The sequence below is a fragment of the Caretta caretta genome, chromosome 9, assembly GCF_965140235.1.
Source record: "Caretta caretta isolate rCarCar2 chromosome 9, rCarCar1.hap1, whole genome shotgun sequence".
Lineage (NCBI taxonomy): Eukaryota > Metazoa > Chordata > Testudines > Cheloniidae > Caretta > Caretta caretta.
Genome location: NC_134214.1, coordinates 1,148,454 through 1,163,329, shown reverse-complemented (window position 1 = coordinate 1,163,329; position 14,876 = coordinate 1,148,454). Strand labels below are relative to the sequence as shown.

General features: G+C 57.9%; 1 protein-coding gene across 4 annotated transcripts in view; it reads right to left on the bottom strand.

Annotated features, from left to right (window-relative positions):
• Positions 1–14,876, bottom strand: part of XXYLT1 (xyloside xylosyltransferase 1) — a 107,074-nt gene that overhangs the window by 46,978 nt on the left and 45,220 nt on the right. The window contains exon 1 of one of the 4 annotated variants that reach the window (XM_075132014.1): positions 4,296–4,389. The exons of the other annotated variants lie outside the window; for them this stretch is intronic. Within the exon in view, the coding sequence (XP_074988115.1) occupies positions 4,296–4,374 (79 nt within the window). The 5' untranslated portion in view covers positions 4,375–4,389. Of the gene's footprint in view, positions 1–4,295; positions 4,390–14,876 lie in introns of those variants that run through there. 4 annotated transcript variants of the gene reach the window in all.

Sequence of the window (14,876 nt, the reverse complement as noted above, 5' to 3'; positions counted from 1 at the left end):
AGAGACGACGCAGACTGGAGGGGCTAGGAACATATAGATCAAGTATGTGGCTTTTCCATTTCAAATGCATCCAGCACTTTCTATTTATATGTCTCCGGAACACATGGCTTTACAGCAGCACTGAATTCTTTGCAAAACCCTGCACTAATCCAGGGCACTCAGCACCTGGCCTATCCAATATACTATCCTCAGTGGAAAAGAAAAAGAAAAGTTAAAGAATAAACCATGACATCAGACAAGAGACTTGCAGTCTAGTCGCAGAAGTATCGAAGCTAAACTGTAAATCAAGGTGAAATACTGTCTGAGCGCCAACCTGCTCAGTATTTCGTTTTGTTAGCTGGAGATGTGCTCATCCAACACTATCTAAAGGGGAGAGATGTACTCACTTCAGACTGCAGCAAACAATCCCACGGCCTGGCTAGTATTTGCCACCATCATAATCCTCTGTTTGCAAAGATTTCAAACCGGTGTGCAGTAATGTGTGTGCTAAAGCAGATCCCCTCACTTTCTGGCTAACTTTAGGAAGCGTTAGCACGATGCAAGCAGAGTGACACAGGAGTAGGCTCTCCGAACTGGGAACATGAGACACAGGCCTGAACACCCCTGGGTCTTTCCAGGGTGCCTTCTCGAACCTTAAAGCTAAACCAGGATTTCACAGCTGCTCAGTATCGCTACAGAGGGCCAAACCAAATCCCTGTACCCACATGTCCCATGAACGCAGACGTGGATATAGATAAAACTGGGCTGGCTAGCCCCATCACTCACAGGGACCTGAAGACGGATCCTGGAAGTCACTTGTGCAGACCAGCACCGTGCATTCACTGACCCCGACCAGAACAGCCCCTGGGCTACACACAGGAATAAGGGAGCGGGGATTAGAGAGGTGTGCCCCATTTGGGATTTAGGGCAAACCACATAAATGGGATAGTCCAACCCCAGGCGAAGGGAACCGTTTGGCGGGAAAGGGCGTGCTGTGAAATCGATAGCGTTACCAGCCAGCAGGCTCGCAGGGTGCAAACTCGCCCGCACCGCTGCTTTCCATGGCAGCGCAGGCTCCGTGGACCGTGGCTGGGACAACAGGCTGTTTCTGGCAGCTCTCATGCTGTGCAGGGAGGTGCCTCCAGCTGTCAGTCACATGCAGAATCTTTCTTTCATTTACCAGAACGTTTTTTAAGAATCCGTCTTCGGCTCAGCTGCAGCCAGGCAACTGCAAGGAGGGCCCGTCACAGGTCAGTGCTCAACAACTTGTGCTAAAAGGGAATCTCCACTAGCGGTTTGCTATATAGGCACTATGACACATAGATGAGTGGGTAATTCCACACAGCGGAGGACAGTGACAGACATATGCTGCCATGCTCTAATGCAGCTACTGCTTCCTCCTATGGCAACATCCATCTGAGATGCTCCGAGAACTTTAACTGTTCGTGAACTTGCCTCACAAGTGCCAGGGGACGGAGGCGTCATTAGCCCTGTTACAGGCGGGGATACGAAGTGCTTTCCCCAAGGTCATCCAGGGAGTCCGGCAGAGCTGGGAACTGAACCCAGAGCTCCTGAGCCCCAATTCCCTGCTTTAACTACAAGACATTTAACCAAAATCGCCAAACTGTCTCCAGGAGGAATTGGGCCCCTGGGCTCCTGCAGAACCCGAGCGAAGATGGGAAATTTTGACCTGTTTCTGTGGAAAGCGCACAGTTTGCACCAGACCCAACTTTGGCCCCTGCAAACCCGCAGCCAAGGAGGAAGAGCGATCTCCATGGGAGCAGGCGGCTGTAACCTCTGCCGGGGAGAAGCACCCCAAGGAGCAGCCTGGCTTCAGAATGGGGGAGCCAGGAGGAGGGGACTGAAACTTCCATCTGCCATGTGCTTCCAAGGAGCAGGAATGGGGGAAGGGATCTGGTACCCCCAGAAGGGACGGCTCTGGGAAGAGCTCCCAGCTGCAGCAGGCGAGGTTTCCAAAGCTATCTACTCTAGCGCATAGCAGCCTTGAGACAGCTCATCGGGTTTCAATTAAACCAGCCACCAGCCATGCCACCTGACAGCTCTCTGTAATTCTAGAAAACAAACTGCAATTAATTGTGCCCCAGAAGGAAGCTGAGCTCAGAGAGGAACTCCAATTTCCTCTCGCCTCTCTGCACTGGTCTGTAGGCCGCGCTGGCTGACACACCTCCAGAGAACAGCCACCCTCAAGTGAGACATGGAGAGAGTAAAAACATTACAAAAGCATCTCGCACTTAGGCAGAAAATGAGCACGGGAGAAAATAACCACTGCTCTGCCAGCTGCCATCTGCCCAGCTGGATTAACGGCTCCGAGCACGGCTTGTGCGCTCCCTGGTAACGGCAGTGTGCCGGGCTGGAATCGTTATGATCTACTGGGGCACTTGGTCCCTTTACAGATAGTTTCCCCTTTCTCCCAAGGGCGGGTGGAGGAACCAGGTGGTTCCAGCTCCGAGGCCCAATCTCACCCCCCGCGCAGGGTACCAGTTTGTGCGTGGAACCGTGAGGATGTGTCTCGGAAGACAAGGTTTTTTTAACTTTGCCACTGAACCGGTAACTATATTTTGCCATCCGTTCCCTTCGATCCTGGGGCTTTCAGCCACTGTGCAAACAAGGGCTTTAAACCACTCCCAGCAGAGCCTGGCCCAGTGACAGCCTGTCAGTACTGCAATTGCTGCAGCAGCCAGCATGGCTCAGGCGCTCCGGGTAATGCACAGGAACGGCCCTGGGGGCCAGGGCCCCTCTTCAGAGCGCTCAAGGGGTACTGTGGGCTTGAAAATGGCATTTTCCCTCTCGCTCCAGCTGCATTACACTGAGCTCCCCAGACACTCCCTGCCCAGAGCTCTCACCCTGCCGTGGCCAGGAGCCTGGCTTTACCATGTGTGGCGAGGGACGCAGACAGCAGAAGAGGAAGTGGCAAAGGCACATGATTCGTTTCTTTGCCAGAGCTGAGTTTCCATGAGAGCGCAAATTAATCTGTGATCTAAACTCCGGACAGGGGCCGGGCATTACTGAGCTCCAGTCCCCACTCTGACACGGGCTCTGCCTGGCAATGGGCATGTCACCAGGCCCTGGGCCGGCAAACGGATCCACACCTGTGGCTGGATCAGGGCCTTCCTTCTCCTGCCCTGGATTCCCCCCTCCTCACGGGGGTGCTGTGAGGCTTAAGCAGCAAGCGTGGGCCAGGCCCACTGCCAGCGCTCTCTCAGGGTACGTCCACACTGCAATTACACACTGACAGGCTGCAGGGCGATCGAACTGCAGCGTCCGGGCTCCAGCCCAAGTCAGCTGACACAGGCCAGCCGCGGGTGTTTAACTGCAGTGTAGACGTACACTGAGGCTCTGTGGGGTGCAGGGCTGCCCCAAACCAAATGGCACCCGAGGCGAGGAGAGTCTTCGGCACCTCCCCCCCACCTCCACCTCCATTGGTTGCATGAGGGAGCCTGCGCAGATGGTGCATTACCGGGCCCAGCTGTGCCACCCCTGCGACCGCCCCGCCTTGCGGCTCCTCGGCAGGGTCCCGCAGTGCAGTGGGTGCCTTTGGCACGTCGGGAATGAGCAATGGCACTGGAGAGCAGGAGTCTGTCCTCGCTGGCTGGCTGAACTCCTCAAGCCCAGCAGCCCCCCCTGTGAGCAGGGCTGGCATCAGGGCCTTTGGCCTGAGATGGAGCATTGAAAGACTCCGAGATTCCCCAGCTCCACTTCAGACTGATCAACGCCAAACCTCCCCAGAGAGAGCAAGCGGGACACACGGGACTCGCTGCAGGGGAATGGAGAGCAGGGCCTGTAGCGCAGAGAGCAGAAATGGAGCCCCGGCCCTGTCCAGCAGCCATGCAGCTCAGCGGGCCAGGGGGAGCAGGGCTGGGACCTGGCAGTCAAGGCACAATGCCCACTGGCTGTGATCGGAGCAGGCCTGGCCCGAAAGTCAACCCCGGGCCAGCTACAGCACATGGCTGGGGTGCAGAGCTCTGCACCGCAATGCACAGCTGTCACACACGCCACGAGGCGCCCGCCGGTTTGCTGCAGCTGAGCTGTGGCCGTGCAGCAGATGCACGGGGAAAAGAGCACCCCGCGATACTCACGCTGCGGGAGGGTGCGAAGCCCATGGTCCCGCAGCGCACGCCAGGCCTGGGAGGAGCCGGCCGCCCTCGCACTTACCTTTAGCTTTACGTTTAGCTTTCAATCACATCAGCAAATGTGACTGTTCCCCGTACCGGCCCCACCAGGCAACTTGCAGACGTGCTGGGGCAGACACGCCCGCCCCTGCAGACGGAGAAGCCTGTGCTCAGGTGGTTTCTTACCGATGTTCCCTTCACGGGCCAAATGAATCCCTGGCATAACGGGGACCTTGCTGCCACTGGCCTCCAGCGACCTGACCATCGGGCCGCCAGCTGGCCAGGGGCTGGCGGGACGAGTAAATGCAGCGCGGCCTCCAGCCCACGCGGGCGACGTGAAGGCGCAGAGCCAGCGGTACAGGCTCCTGGGACTGGCCCGTCACGCGCAGCCCGCAGGGTTTTGCCTCGCAAAGGGCGCGCTCTACGCCGAGCTGCAGCCGTCCTGCAGCCAAAGGAACGAGAGCCTCCCCTGTGTTAGATCCCACTCCGCCTGCGCAAGGGAAACCACGGGGAGGGGGCACGTACCCCCTCGCTCACACGCTCATTTCCCACGGCCCGGGAAGTGCTCGCCACGGAAACCAGACATCTCCACGGGAGCCAGGTGTCAGCAGCTCTTTAGCAGGAGGGCAGCCTGACACAGCTGCTCCTTCCCCACAGCACGAGAGCCCTTAGCTGTTCGCCAGCCCTGGTCCCTGGGGGCAGCTGTCTCCAGGCAGGGGCAGGGGGCTACCCGTCAGACTCCTGGCTTTGCTTCCCGGCTCAACCCGGAGTGGCTGTGAGACCCTGAGCACGTCCTTCGGCCTCTCCATGTCTGCCCCCTCTGTACAGAGGGGACAAGCTCCCTGCAAGCTCAGCTCCACCCAGGATGGATCTCTAGTTCAGGGTGCGGAGGTGTCTGCCTGACCCACGGGAACTTGCTCTCTGCTGCGCTGGGACCTGTGTGGGCTCAGGCTGGAAAACTCTCAGAGGAGAATTTAAGACAAGGAGAAAAATGCCTAGAAGTCCCAGATTTCATTTCCTTCCCTTTCCTCCCCGCGGCTCTAGCACCAGCCCGTTTCCTGCCTCCGGAGAGCGTGGAAAACGCTGGGTCCCGGGGCAAGCAGCCAAAGCCACGTATTGACCAGGCGGGTGGGCGTTATAACCCGCACTGAGCAATGCTGTGAACAGCTGTGTCCAGCTTCGCAGCGGCATGCCCTGCATTCCTGGGGACTGCGAGGGAGAAGCAGCAACCTCCCGCGGAGATGCGTGAGGACTACAGCCACGGGACTGACAGCGGGTGGCTTCTTGTCTGAGCTGACTGCCTGGCATCTGTACGGACAGGGTGTAAAGCTCAGGGGGGTGGGGGGGAGCCGCCAAGTCACACACGGGAGGCAAGAGAGCACCACCTACGGGCCGCATGCAGGCTGCCAGCAAGCCTCCCTCGCGTGCGTGCACGTGTGTGTTTTAGGAACTGGTGTCGAGCAACCCGATGAAACAAAGCCCTTTAACTTGGGCTGGGAGCTGCCTCCTTGCCAGCGCGCGGGGGGAGCGCGTGCAGCCAGCCAAGCGAGCGATGAGGTGACGTGGCCCCGCCCCTGAGCCAAGCCGAGCGCGCGGGCCGGCCTGAAGGCCAGGCAGCCAGCAGGTGCGGCAGAGACGCGCACCGGGCTGCACGCTCACTGCTCCATTGTTTCACGTGTGAATCTTGACTCCTTTGATGATTTTTGCTACCTGGAAATGACTCTCATGACGGGGAGAGCAGCAGGTTCCCACGTGCTGAGTGTGAACCTCCAGCCCAGAGCCAGCGCTGTTCACTAGACGGGCCCCGGGCAGCTCCACATGCCACAGCCCACCCTCTCAGCCTTGCACCATCTCCCACCTGGATTTGAACTTGGAGAACGGCCCCTTATCTCCACCACACCCCAGAACTGAACGGGCACATGCTCTGGCTAAGCCCCACCCCAGCTGTGGCCTGTCTCTGTGGGCATGGGCCGGCCTAGAGCCCCCTTCTGCACTGCCTGGGAGATCCGGCTGGCACCTGGCTGTGCACCCGTAACAGTCACTCCTTCCAGGTCAGGGCACGATCTCAAGAGGTGCTGAGCACTCCCATCCCCCAGGGAAGTCAGCTCAGCACCACCTCCCAGATCATGCCCCAGCCTCCGACCACCCTGTGCTCCACAGTGCACTACGGCTGCTCTGGGACTTGAGTGTGTATTGAACACATGCCTGTGCATACACACACCACGTGCACACTTGTGCATATGCACGCACACGCATGCACGCGCACAGACATGCATAAAGTGTATTTCACTGGCTCGGGCAACTGGGTCAGCCAGCAGGGTGTGAAGCCCGGCTCCAGCAACGCCCACGGATACCCAGGAAAAAGCATCACCTAAGCGACCAAATTAGCACTCCGATGCCCAAAGGGAGATGTGGGAAGGGGCCTGGGCAGGCAGTGGATGGGGGAGAGAAGCCATCTGTACTGTGCCAGGTGACTCTTAAAGGGCCCAGCACAGTTTGCCGGGCACAGGGGATGCCAATGGCAACAGGCAGCAGGGCACAGGCACAAGGTGACACAAGTCAGCAGAGAAGCTCCTCAGATGCCCAGACCTATGGTAAACCTCACATGGATATGCAGGTTATTTATACAAACACGCTCCGCTCCTTTGTTCATGGCTTCCTTTGTTTTTCGAACCCCCGTGTTCTGGGCTGTTCCTGGCAGTTTTCCCCTGGGCTTCTCTGAGGGCCGTGAGCAGTTTCCTGTTTTGTTGTGTGTTCCCGTTAGGGTCCTGTTTTCTTGACAGATAAAGTCTCTCCCTCTGCCCCCAGGACAAATCCTGCCTCCCACGGAGCAGAGCCCTGACTACGTCAGAGCCACGCCAAGAGGAAGCCGGGAGGCTGCTGTCAGAAGCTGCAGTGTGAGCAAGAGCAAACGTGACACAGTTCACAAGCTCTGCAGCCAGCGTGAAGGGCACACCATGGGACAGCTGGCCTGAGAACTCAGAACACTGCGCCATGGTCAGGGAACTGCACACTCCTGGCATCCCCCCCAACACATGTGCCTTTTGAAAACGATCCTTTCGCAAGGCAGCTGCAAGCCCCAAACACGCATGGAAATTACCCGCTCCAGCCCCAGTGGCTGCGTCCTGTGGCCACCTGAGCCCTGCTAAAGCCCAGGTGGCACAGCTGAGCTGCACTCGCCTGGAGGAGGAGACCCCTGGAAAAGCCCATTACGGTCCTGAGACGCTCCACTCCCAGGCCTGGTGTGAAACGCAGCTCCCCCCAGCATGCCCCCGGCAGCCCCACACTGACACCATCTTGGGCTACGCCAAGCAGGCCAGCTCCATCCTTAGGGTCACATTGGGGCCCTCTGCCACTGGCCAGAGCAGGGGGCTGTGCAGACCCCTGGGGATGATACATGGTGAGCTACAAGTCTTCCCAAGCAGCCGGGCATGCAGGGAAGTTGTCCCTCCTTTCGGCTGTCAGGTGGGGCAGGGGATGCAATGCCCCCTCCCCACACGGACCAGCAGGTCTCTGGGGCACACTGAAGGAGATGCACCCACACTCCCCACTGCTACAGACTCTCGTGCGAGTTGTGCACGGGGCCAAGGCCCGGCTTGCTCTCAGCCTCTCACAATTTGGCCCTTGGGGGTTTCTTGCAACCCGCCCTTTTAGCCACTCATCCAGCCGCGCACGATGGCACAACATCCATCTTCTCTCACTGGTGCCCACTCCCACAGCGCCCTCATCCATACACCGCTCAGCTCTCTTGTTCTGCTACAGTGACACCCAGACACGAACGGTGTTTGCCCATCCACCTGTCCCTCCGTCCCACGCTCAGAACAGGCGCTGGCCACACGAGACTGGCGGGGAAGGACGTCTGCGATGGGACCTGAGCTCCACCCCAGACTTGGATTAGCCAGGGGTACACTGCTGGGCATGTGTCACTGCACCCTCACCCCTGGAAGGGGACAGGACTTGCAGCATGCGCCAGGGGGCGAGACATGGGCTTGCCCAGGCAATTCCAGAGTGACCGGATCCCAGCAGCTGCACCGTGGGCGCTCCCTGCACAGTGCTCCCAATCTCCCTCTCATTGCTAGGGGCTGCAGCTAAGGCGGCTCCCCACCCGCAACCCTGCACCCAGGCGGGAGATGCTGGTTTCCTCTCTTTACCCACAGGAAGTTTTAAAGTCAACTGAAGAAAACCAGCCCCCCCCTCCCCCGCCCCTCCGTCCGCCTGTTCTGGAGACAGTCCATAGCAGTCAGTTCACACCAGCCCCCCCGTCCGCCTCTTCTGGAGACAGTCCAGAGCAGGCAATTCACACCAGCCCCCCCGTCCACCTCTTCTGGAGACAGTCCAGAGCGGGCAGTTCACACCAGCCCCCCCGTCCGCCTCTTCTGGAGACAGTCCAGAGCAGGCAGTTCACACCAGCCCCCCTGTCCGCCTCTTCTGGAGACAGTCCAGAGCGGGCAGTTCACACCAGCCCCCCCGTCCGCCTGTTCTGGAGACGGTCCAGAGCAGGCAGTTCACACCAGCTGTCCAATGAGCAGAAGCCCCAGCATGCTCTTGACCCAGCCAGAGGCATCTGTCAGACTGCCCGGGAAATACCTGCCGCAGAAGAGATGGCCAGAGGAGTGGAAGGATGTTCCCCAGAGGCAGAACTCACTCTCCTGATTAATGATGTCAGTAAGCAGAGGCCACAACCCCATCATGCCTCTGACACAGCAGAACAGCAGCTCCTGCAAAGCGATTTCAGCCCATTGGCTAATTAACCAGTTAGGGTGTGTGCCAGCCACTGGTGACAAACCATCAACAGCCCCTGCACCTGGCTGCTTCTGCACTTGCACTGCAGCTTCCACATGGTTTTGTTGTTTCCCAGCGACAGGCAGCGAGCAGCTCAGAGCAGGCCACGGGACTGTCACAGGGCGAAGCTGGGAGCAACAGCCCGGAGGAGCAGTGGCCTGGTGTGACAGGGTTAGCAAGGCATGCAATTCTGCACTCGCATGCCTTAAGCCATCCGAAATGGCAGCCTCCATGCGGTGTGCCCTCGTGTGTACGGTGCGTGAGGTCATACTGAGCAGGTCTGCTCTCCAAACAGACATCCAGCTCCGACCCGTGGGGCACCAGCTGGCCAAGGCTCCGCCGGTTGGGCACGCAGGGCACACCTGGCACAGACAGACGGCACGACAGAGCTGATGAGTGACTTGGGTGCCTCACTTGAGAGGAGCCTGAGTGCTCAGCATTGCCTGAAAACCCGACCCTCTTGTGGAAGGCCACAGCATGACATGGGTGCCTGCCTCAGTTTCCCCCTCAGAAAACCCAAGGACTCTCCACCAGGCGCTTTTGATACGATTGTACATCTCCTTTCAAAACCACTGAGCAAACTGTCCAAAACCTAAGTCCCAACACATAGCCCATTTATCACCCCACTGCAAGTAGTCATTAAAATCCCATCCCTCGGCGCCCCACATACCCCACACAGACGCCTTTTGCCACACCTAGGCTCCTTGGAGGTCCTCTTCTGTCCCTCTGCCAGGCAGTCACCCAGCCCCTCCAGCGGGAGCACAACCAGGCTCTTCCCAGTGGGAACCACCGCAGCCTGTCTGCCAGGAGACCACCCCTGCCACTCCCCCGGGCCCTTGCTCCCCCGGTCCTCTCACAGTTCCTCTGGGGTGGAAACTCCATCAGGCAAACTCCTCCATTGCCCCCTTCCCTTCAGCCTCTCCACGTACGACGAACACTTGAACTACGTCCGTATCGGCCCTGGTGTTCGCTCCGCCTGAACGGTGCGCTGTGGGCCGGGCATGTAGCGACACCCTCAGCTTGTTGACAGGGAGCAGAACCTGGTCACTTGCATTGCTAGTGGCTGCTGGAATTGTACGTCCATTTCCAGTCTGTGCATGCCCGTGCACACTGCTCCGCCAGGCCTCCGATGGGACACCGTTACTGGCAAACCTGCCGGGAGAGCGGGGACAGATGACTCCAATTTCAGCTCTGCCTGACTGACGCCCCGTTTTCAGGCAGGAAACAAAACACGGCACAACTCAGAGTTTTGCTGGTACTCAGGGCAGGAATCCCCCTGCTGCCGGCTGGGATGAGACACCGCGGCTGAGCTCTCAACACCCCTTTGCTGTGGCAGCCCACACGCCCGGGGGAGCTGTACTACGGACCCTCTACCATGCACGGCCCCCAGGGAGCAGCCGACGACAGCCTTACCGAGGGGACGCGTCGGTGGGAGAGCGCGTCTGAGACACTACGTAAATTCAGGAGTCCATGGCTGCCTCCCCTGACTGTAGATCCTGGACCAGCCTCAACAAGCTGCTCTGAGTCCTCCGCAGCTGCCCCAGCTAGGCACCGCCTGGGCCTGGTTTCCTGCCCCAGCTGTGACCGTGGGACAGCGCTGCAGGAGTAACTCGTGCTGCAAGTGTCCAACTCGACATCCGGAGGGCAGTTTACAACATCCAGCCCCCCTCGATAGTGGCCAACCGCTGGTTACAGCACCTGGGCACTGATCTCGGATGCTGGCATATGAGACACGGAGCCCTTGGGTTTTGGCTCTGGCTTAAATAGAGAGCAGCTCGGCTGCTCCTCCTGTCCTCAGCCCCCCAGCCCTGGCTCTCTGGCTTGGAGAAGTCACCCGGCAAACCCCCCTTACTGCTCACCTGCCTCCAGGACCTGCCTTCTGATGCTGGCAGCTCTCCCCTGCCTCTTTCCCTGACTCTCAGGCTGCTCTGAGTCACCAGCTCGTTCGCAATCAGAATCCACCTGGTCCTTCATAGCCCACAGGTGCTGCCCCAGCCTCTTACCTGGTCAAATGGGAGCACTTGCCCTGGCCCAGGGCCGGATCTGCTTCATACCCAGGACCCAGCCACCATGGGACAATGCTGCACCCTCCCCTTTGCTTGTGCCTAGGCACTGGCCAGGCAATGCAGGGCACCCTCCCTGGCTAGGCCAGTCCTCGGGCAGCAGGCGCCTCCCCTCCTCCCAGAGCAAGAGGGAAGCGGGAGGCAAGCTGCCCTCTGTGTCAGACAAGTTTCCTGGGCTTTTCCGGGGCAGTGCAAAGCCACGCTTCCCCTCCCCTGGCCCTGCAGCAAGGCCTGTTTGCCCGGCCCAGGGCTGTGCAGCACCCTGTACAATGGGGCCCCGTCTCAGTCAGGACTCCACGTGACAGACCCAGGGGGGTGCCCACGTGCTCGTCCCCCTGGCTAGCAGGGTTAAGCCTGGGCTCACCGGTGACTGGTACATTTTTCAAGCCTTAATTATAAGCGTCTCCCACCCAAGTCCCTCGTTCCAAGTCCTGGTTTCTCCCAGCATTTTAGCCCTGGCTGAGAGGGGCTGTGGCTCCCCAAGGGCAAACACACAGTTATTTTAACCCCATTCAGAGCTGGGGTGATGCTTACTGGATGTCCCAGCACATCAGGGCCCTGATGCCAGCCACATCTCCCACAGGGATTGGGAGCAACGACTCTCCCTGGTCCACCCCTCTCTACAGCCTCCTCCGGCACTTGGCTGGATGTGTGTGTGTGTGTACGTCTGTGCACACACGTGTCCGGTTCCACCGGCCAGAGCAATCACTGAGACACCCAGACCTGCCCGTTACTGCCACCAGATGGCAGGACAAAGGCGAGAGAAGGGCCCACGCCCTCCGACCCTCACCCACCACTCCTGTGCCCAGGCCTGTGGGCGTCACTGGAACCCGAGCAGCAGGCTGCTTCCAGCTCCCCTGCAGCCAGGGACGGTGCAGGGGTGATGCCACAGGCACCAGCTGGCCAATCTGCCCTACCCAGCACTCGCCAACTTGTCCCTCCTCGGGCCCCCAGATGAGTTCGCTCTAAGCCGCGCGGCCATGCAGCTGCCTGTTAAGCCCTGTGCAGGGGCTCACACGAGCCCCTCCCTCGGCCTAGCTCAACCCTGTCAGCCTTGCCGATGGGGAGAGGCACCTCTCCCCCAGCCCTGAGCTGCTGCGGTGAGAGGGCTGTGGGGGGGGCCTCTCTCCCTGCTGCAGTCCCGGGACAACCTGCACCCCCAAACCTCTCATCCCAGGCCCCACCCCCCAACCCTCTGCCCCAGCCCTGAGCCACCTCCTGCATCCCAGCCCCACCCTAGACCCTTCACCCCAGGCAGAGCTCTCACCCTCCTGCACCCCAACCCTCTGCCCAGCCCTGAGCCCCCTCCCGCATGCCGAACCCCTCAGCTCCACCCCCACCACATGAAATTTGTGATGTGCTCCCATATGAAGGTGATGAAGCCACATGGGGACTTCCCACATCTTGAACTCCACCCTAAGGAGCGAGTCATCAAGGGTGGGACAGAGACTCGTGGTTTAGTGACACAGGCCTCAGCCTTTTCTGAAACCAGCTTCCTGTCATGTTAGTTTTGCTTCTCTTCTTCATTTCCTGCAATCCTGGATTATGGGGCGCAGAACTTTGCTTGTGAACAATATCAGGGAGATGGTTCAACAGTTACTACTCTCCTATGTTTCTCTTCTTTGGAAAGGGCTGAAAAATTCCCTGCGTCCAATCCGCCAGCCAATTTATAGTCATCCACACATCGTTACAAATTTTTAACACAAGATCAGTACCGCATTGGCCAATCCCTTTCAACAATCCTGCAGGCACATTGTCTAGATGCTTTCCCGGGTTTCATTTGACAATAGCATGCATCACTTCCTCTCTCAGGACTGGTGGCTCCTGATCCACCTACATTTAGTATCATCACCCTCAGTGAGGACTCTGCCATCATGATCTTTGATTATGTCTGATCGCAGGGGAACCTTTCGATAAGAAGTCTGACCACTGTGACCATACCGTTTCTATTATTACTTGTTTTATAATTCTCACATTCCATACATTTTGCCCTTATATATATTCACCCTTTTCTCAACTAATCTACCTTTGAATCGGTCTACTTGGTTCCTTATATTCTCTCCTATATTCGTCCATCTCCATGCCAGGCTCTTTCACTCTGTCTCCTTTTTCTGCAGCTCAAACACCTTCTCAGTTAACCATGGTGTGGCTTGACACTGACTTTATGGAATGAGTGCTCGGGTGGTTTTAAGCATAATCGTTTTTGTTTGATTCCAAAGTTCATTGGGGTTTGTCTCCTCTTTCATGCATCCACCAAAGGTAAACGAGCTCATGCCTTAACTAGCTACCGAGGGCAGTTAGGGAGGGACAATGGTACCACAGACAAATATCATCCTCGTTTCATCTTCTTCTAAACTCGCAAATCCTTAGAAGATGGCTGGCAAGACTCCACAATGCAGCTGGCCCTGCACAGCCATCCATGTCACACCTCACTGTCGACCTGGTGTGTAAATACCAGGGCAGGCACCGTACAATGCACTCCCAAGTCGTCTTTATGCTGCGATGCTCCTTTAAACACAGGAAGAGTGGCCGAAGGCACAGAGAGAATCAGTGCCGCCCCAAAGCCATTGGCTGGCACCGGTTGCTGTTTAACTTCTCTCCAACCCTCCCACTTCCCATGATCACAATCAATAGTCACTGCTACAAATGCTAGAAGAAAGCCTCCCCCAGGACGTGTATCTGCATAACAGCACTGGCAGGGCAGATGCCAAGACCCTGTCGCTCCGCAGCAGGTGAAATAACACCACATGCCTGCCTTGCTTTGACAGATCTAGGACGCCGAAAATAATCAGCTACAGCAAGGGGCAGCTCACGGAAATAACACAAACTGACACTACCCCCGGGGGGGGGCTATGGGTCACGACTGACTGAGACGATGGTTCTACAGGGGAAACAGGCGTTTTAGGCTAAGCACTGTCCATGGGACTGTCCTGAACATGCCTCTCCCATTACGCTCAAACAGCAACAATATCATCCCTGTCACAGCGGCCCTGCTGAATGTGTGCGGCACACAGAGTCTGCTTGTTCACCAGAGTCTGAGCGACAGAGTGAGAGTGCTCATGAGAGGTGCCAGATGGACAGCCCCGGGCACCGAAGGCCTCTGCTCACCCCTGGAACAGCAGGTTCAACACAGACCAGGGCAGCAGCTTTCCCCACTTCTGGTCTCCACAGCTCTTAGCCTGCCTGTGTTACACCCAGGTGCATGTGTGTGCACAGACATACACACTCTCACGCTCGCCCTCTCTGCAGGGTCTCCCTGGTGGTTTTGGTCATTAGTGTACTATCTTATTTGCTAAAGAAGGGCAAGACTTCAGCACAATTTAAGTACAGACCAGTTGGTAGGAAAACGTGGGGTTTACCCCACGGAAACCAAAATCCCTTGGCCGAAAAGTGAAATATTTTGATTCTGAAATGCTGCTTCAGTGCCTCACGGCAGCCATAGATCAGGTGCCCCAGGGCCCATTCTCCTCTAAGCAAATGTGCTGGAACTCGGGTTGCTGCCACATCCCCTGGCTTGACGTGGGTTTACAGTTTGGTTCAATGGCTCCCAGCACCCCCACTATAAAAACTGTTCCAGCCCCTCTGCCTTTAAGAGTCAGGGCCCTACCCAAATGACGCCTCCCATGATGTGCCACAACCCAGCCCGCCTTGGGCGAGGGCGCATGGCTACAATGCATCATGGGAGGGGGAGCCCAGTCCATAGAGGAGAGGGGGGCATGAGATACCCAAACCACAACTTCCATGAGGAACCATGGGCGGCACTTTAGATTTTCAGCCTAAAACATTTTTCATGCACACCGTGCATGAAAAGTTGTTCTGTCAAAAACCCAATTTTCTGTCGAAAAACAGTGTTGATGGAGATTTTTCAACCAGCCCTGGACGCTATGGCCAGACGGCAGCTGTCGTGTAGGTGGGCCTGAGC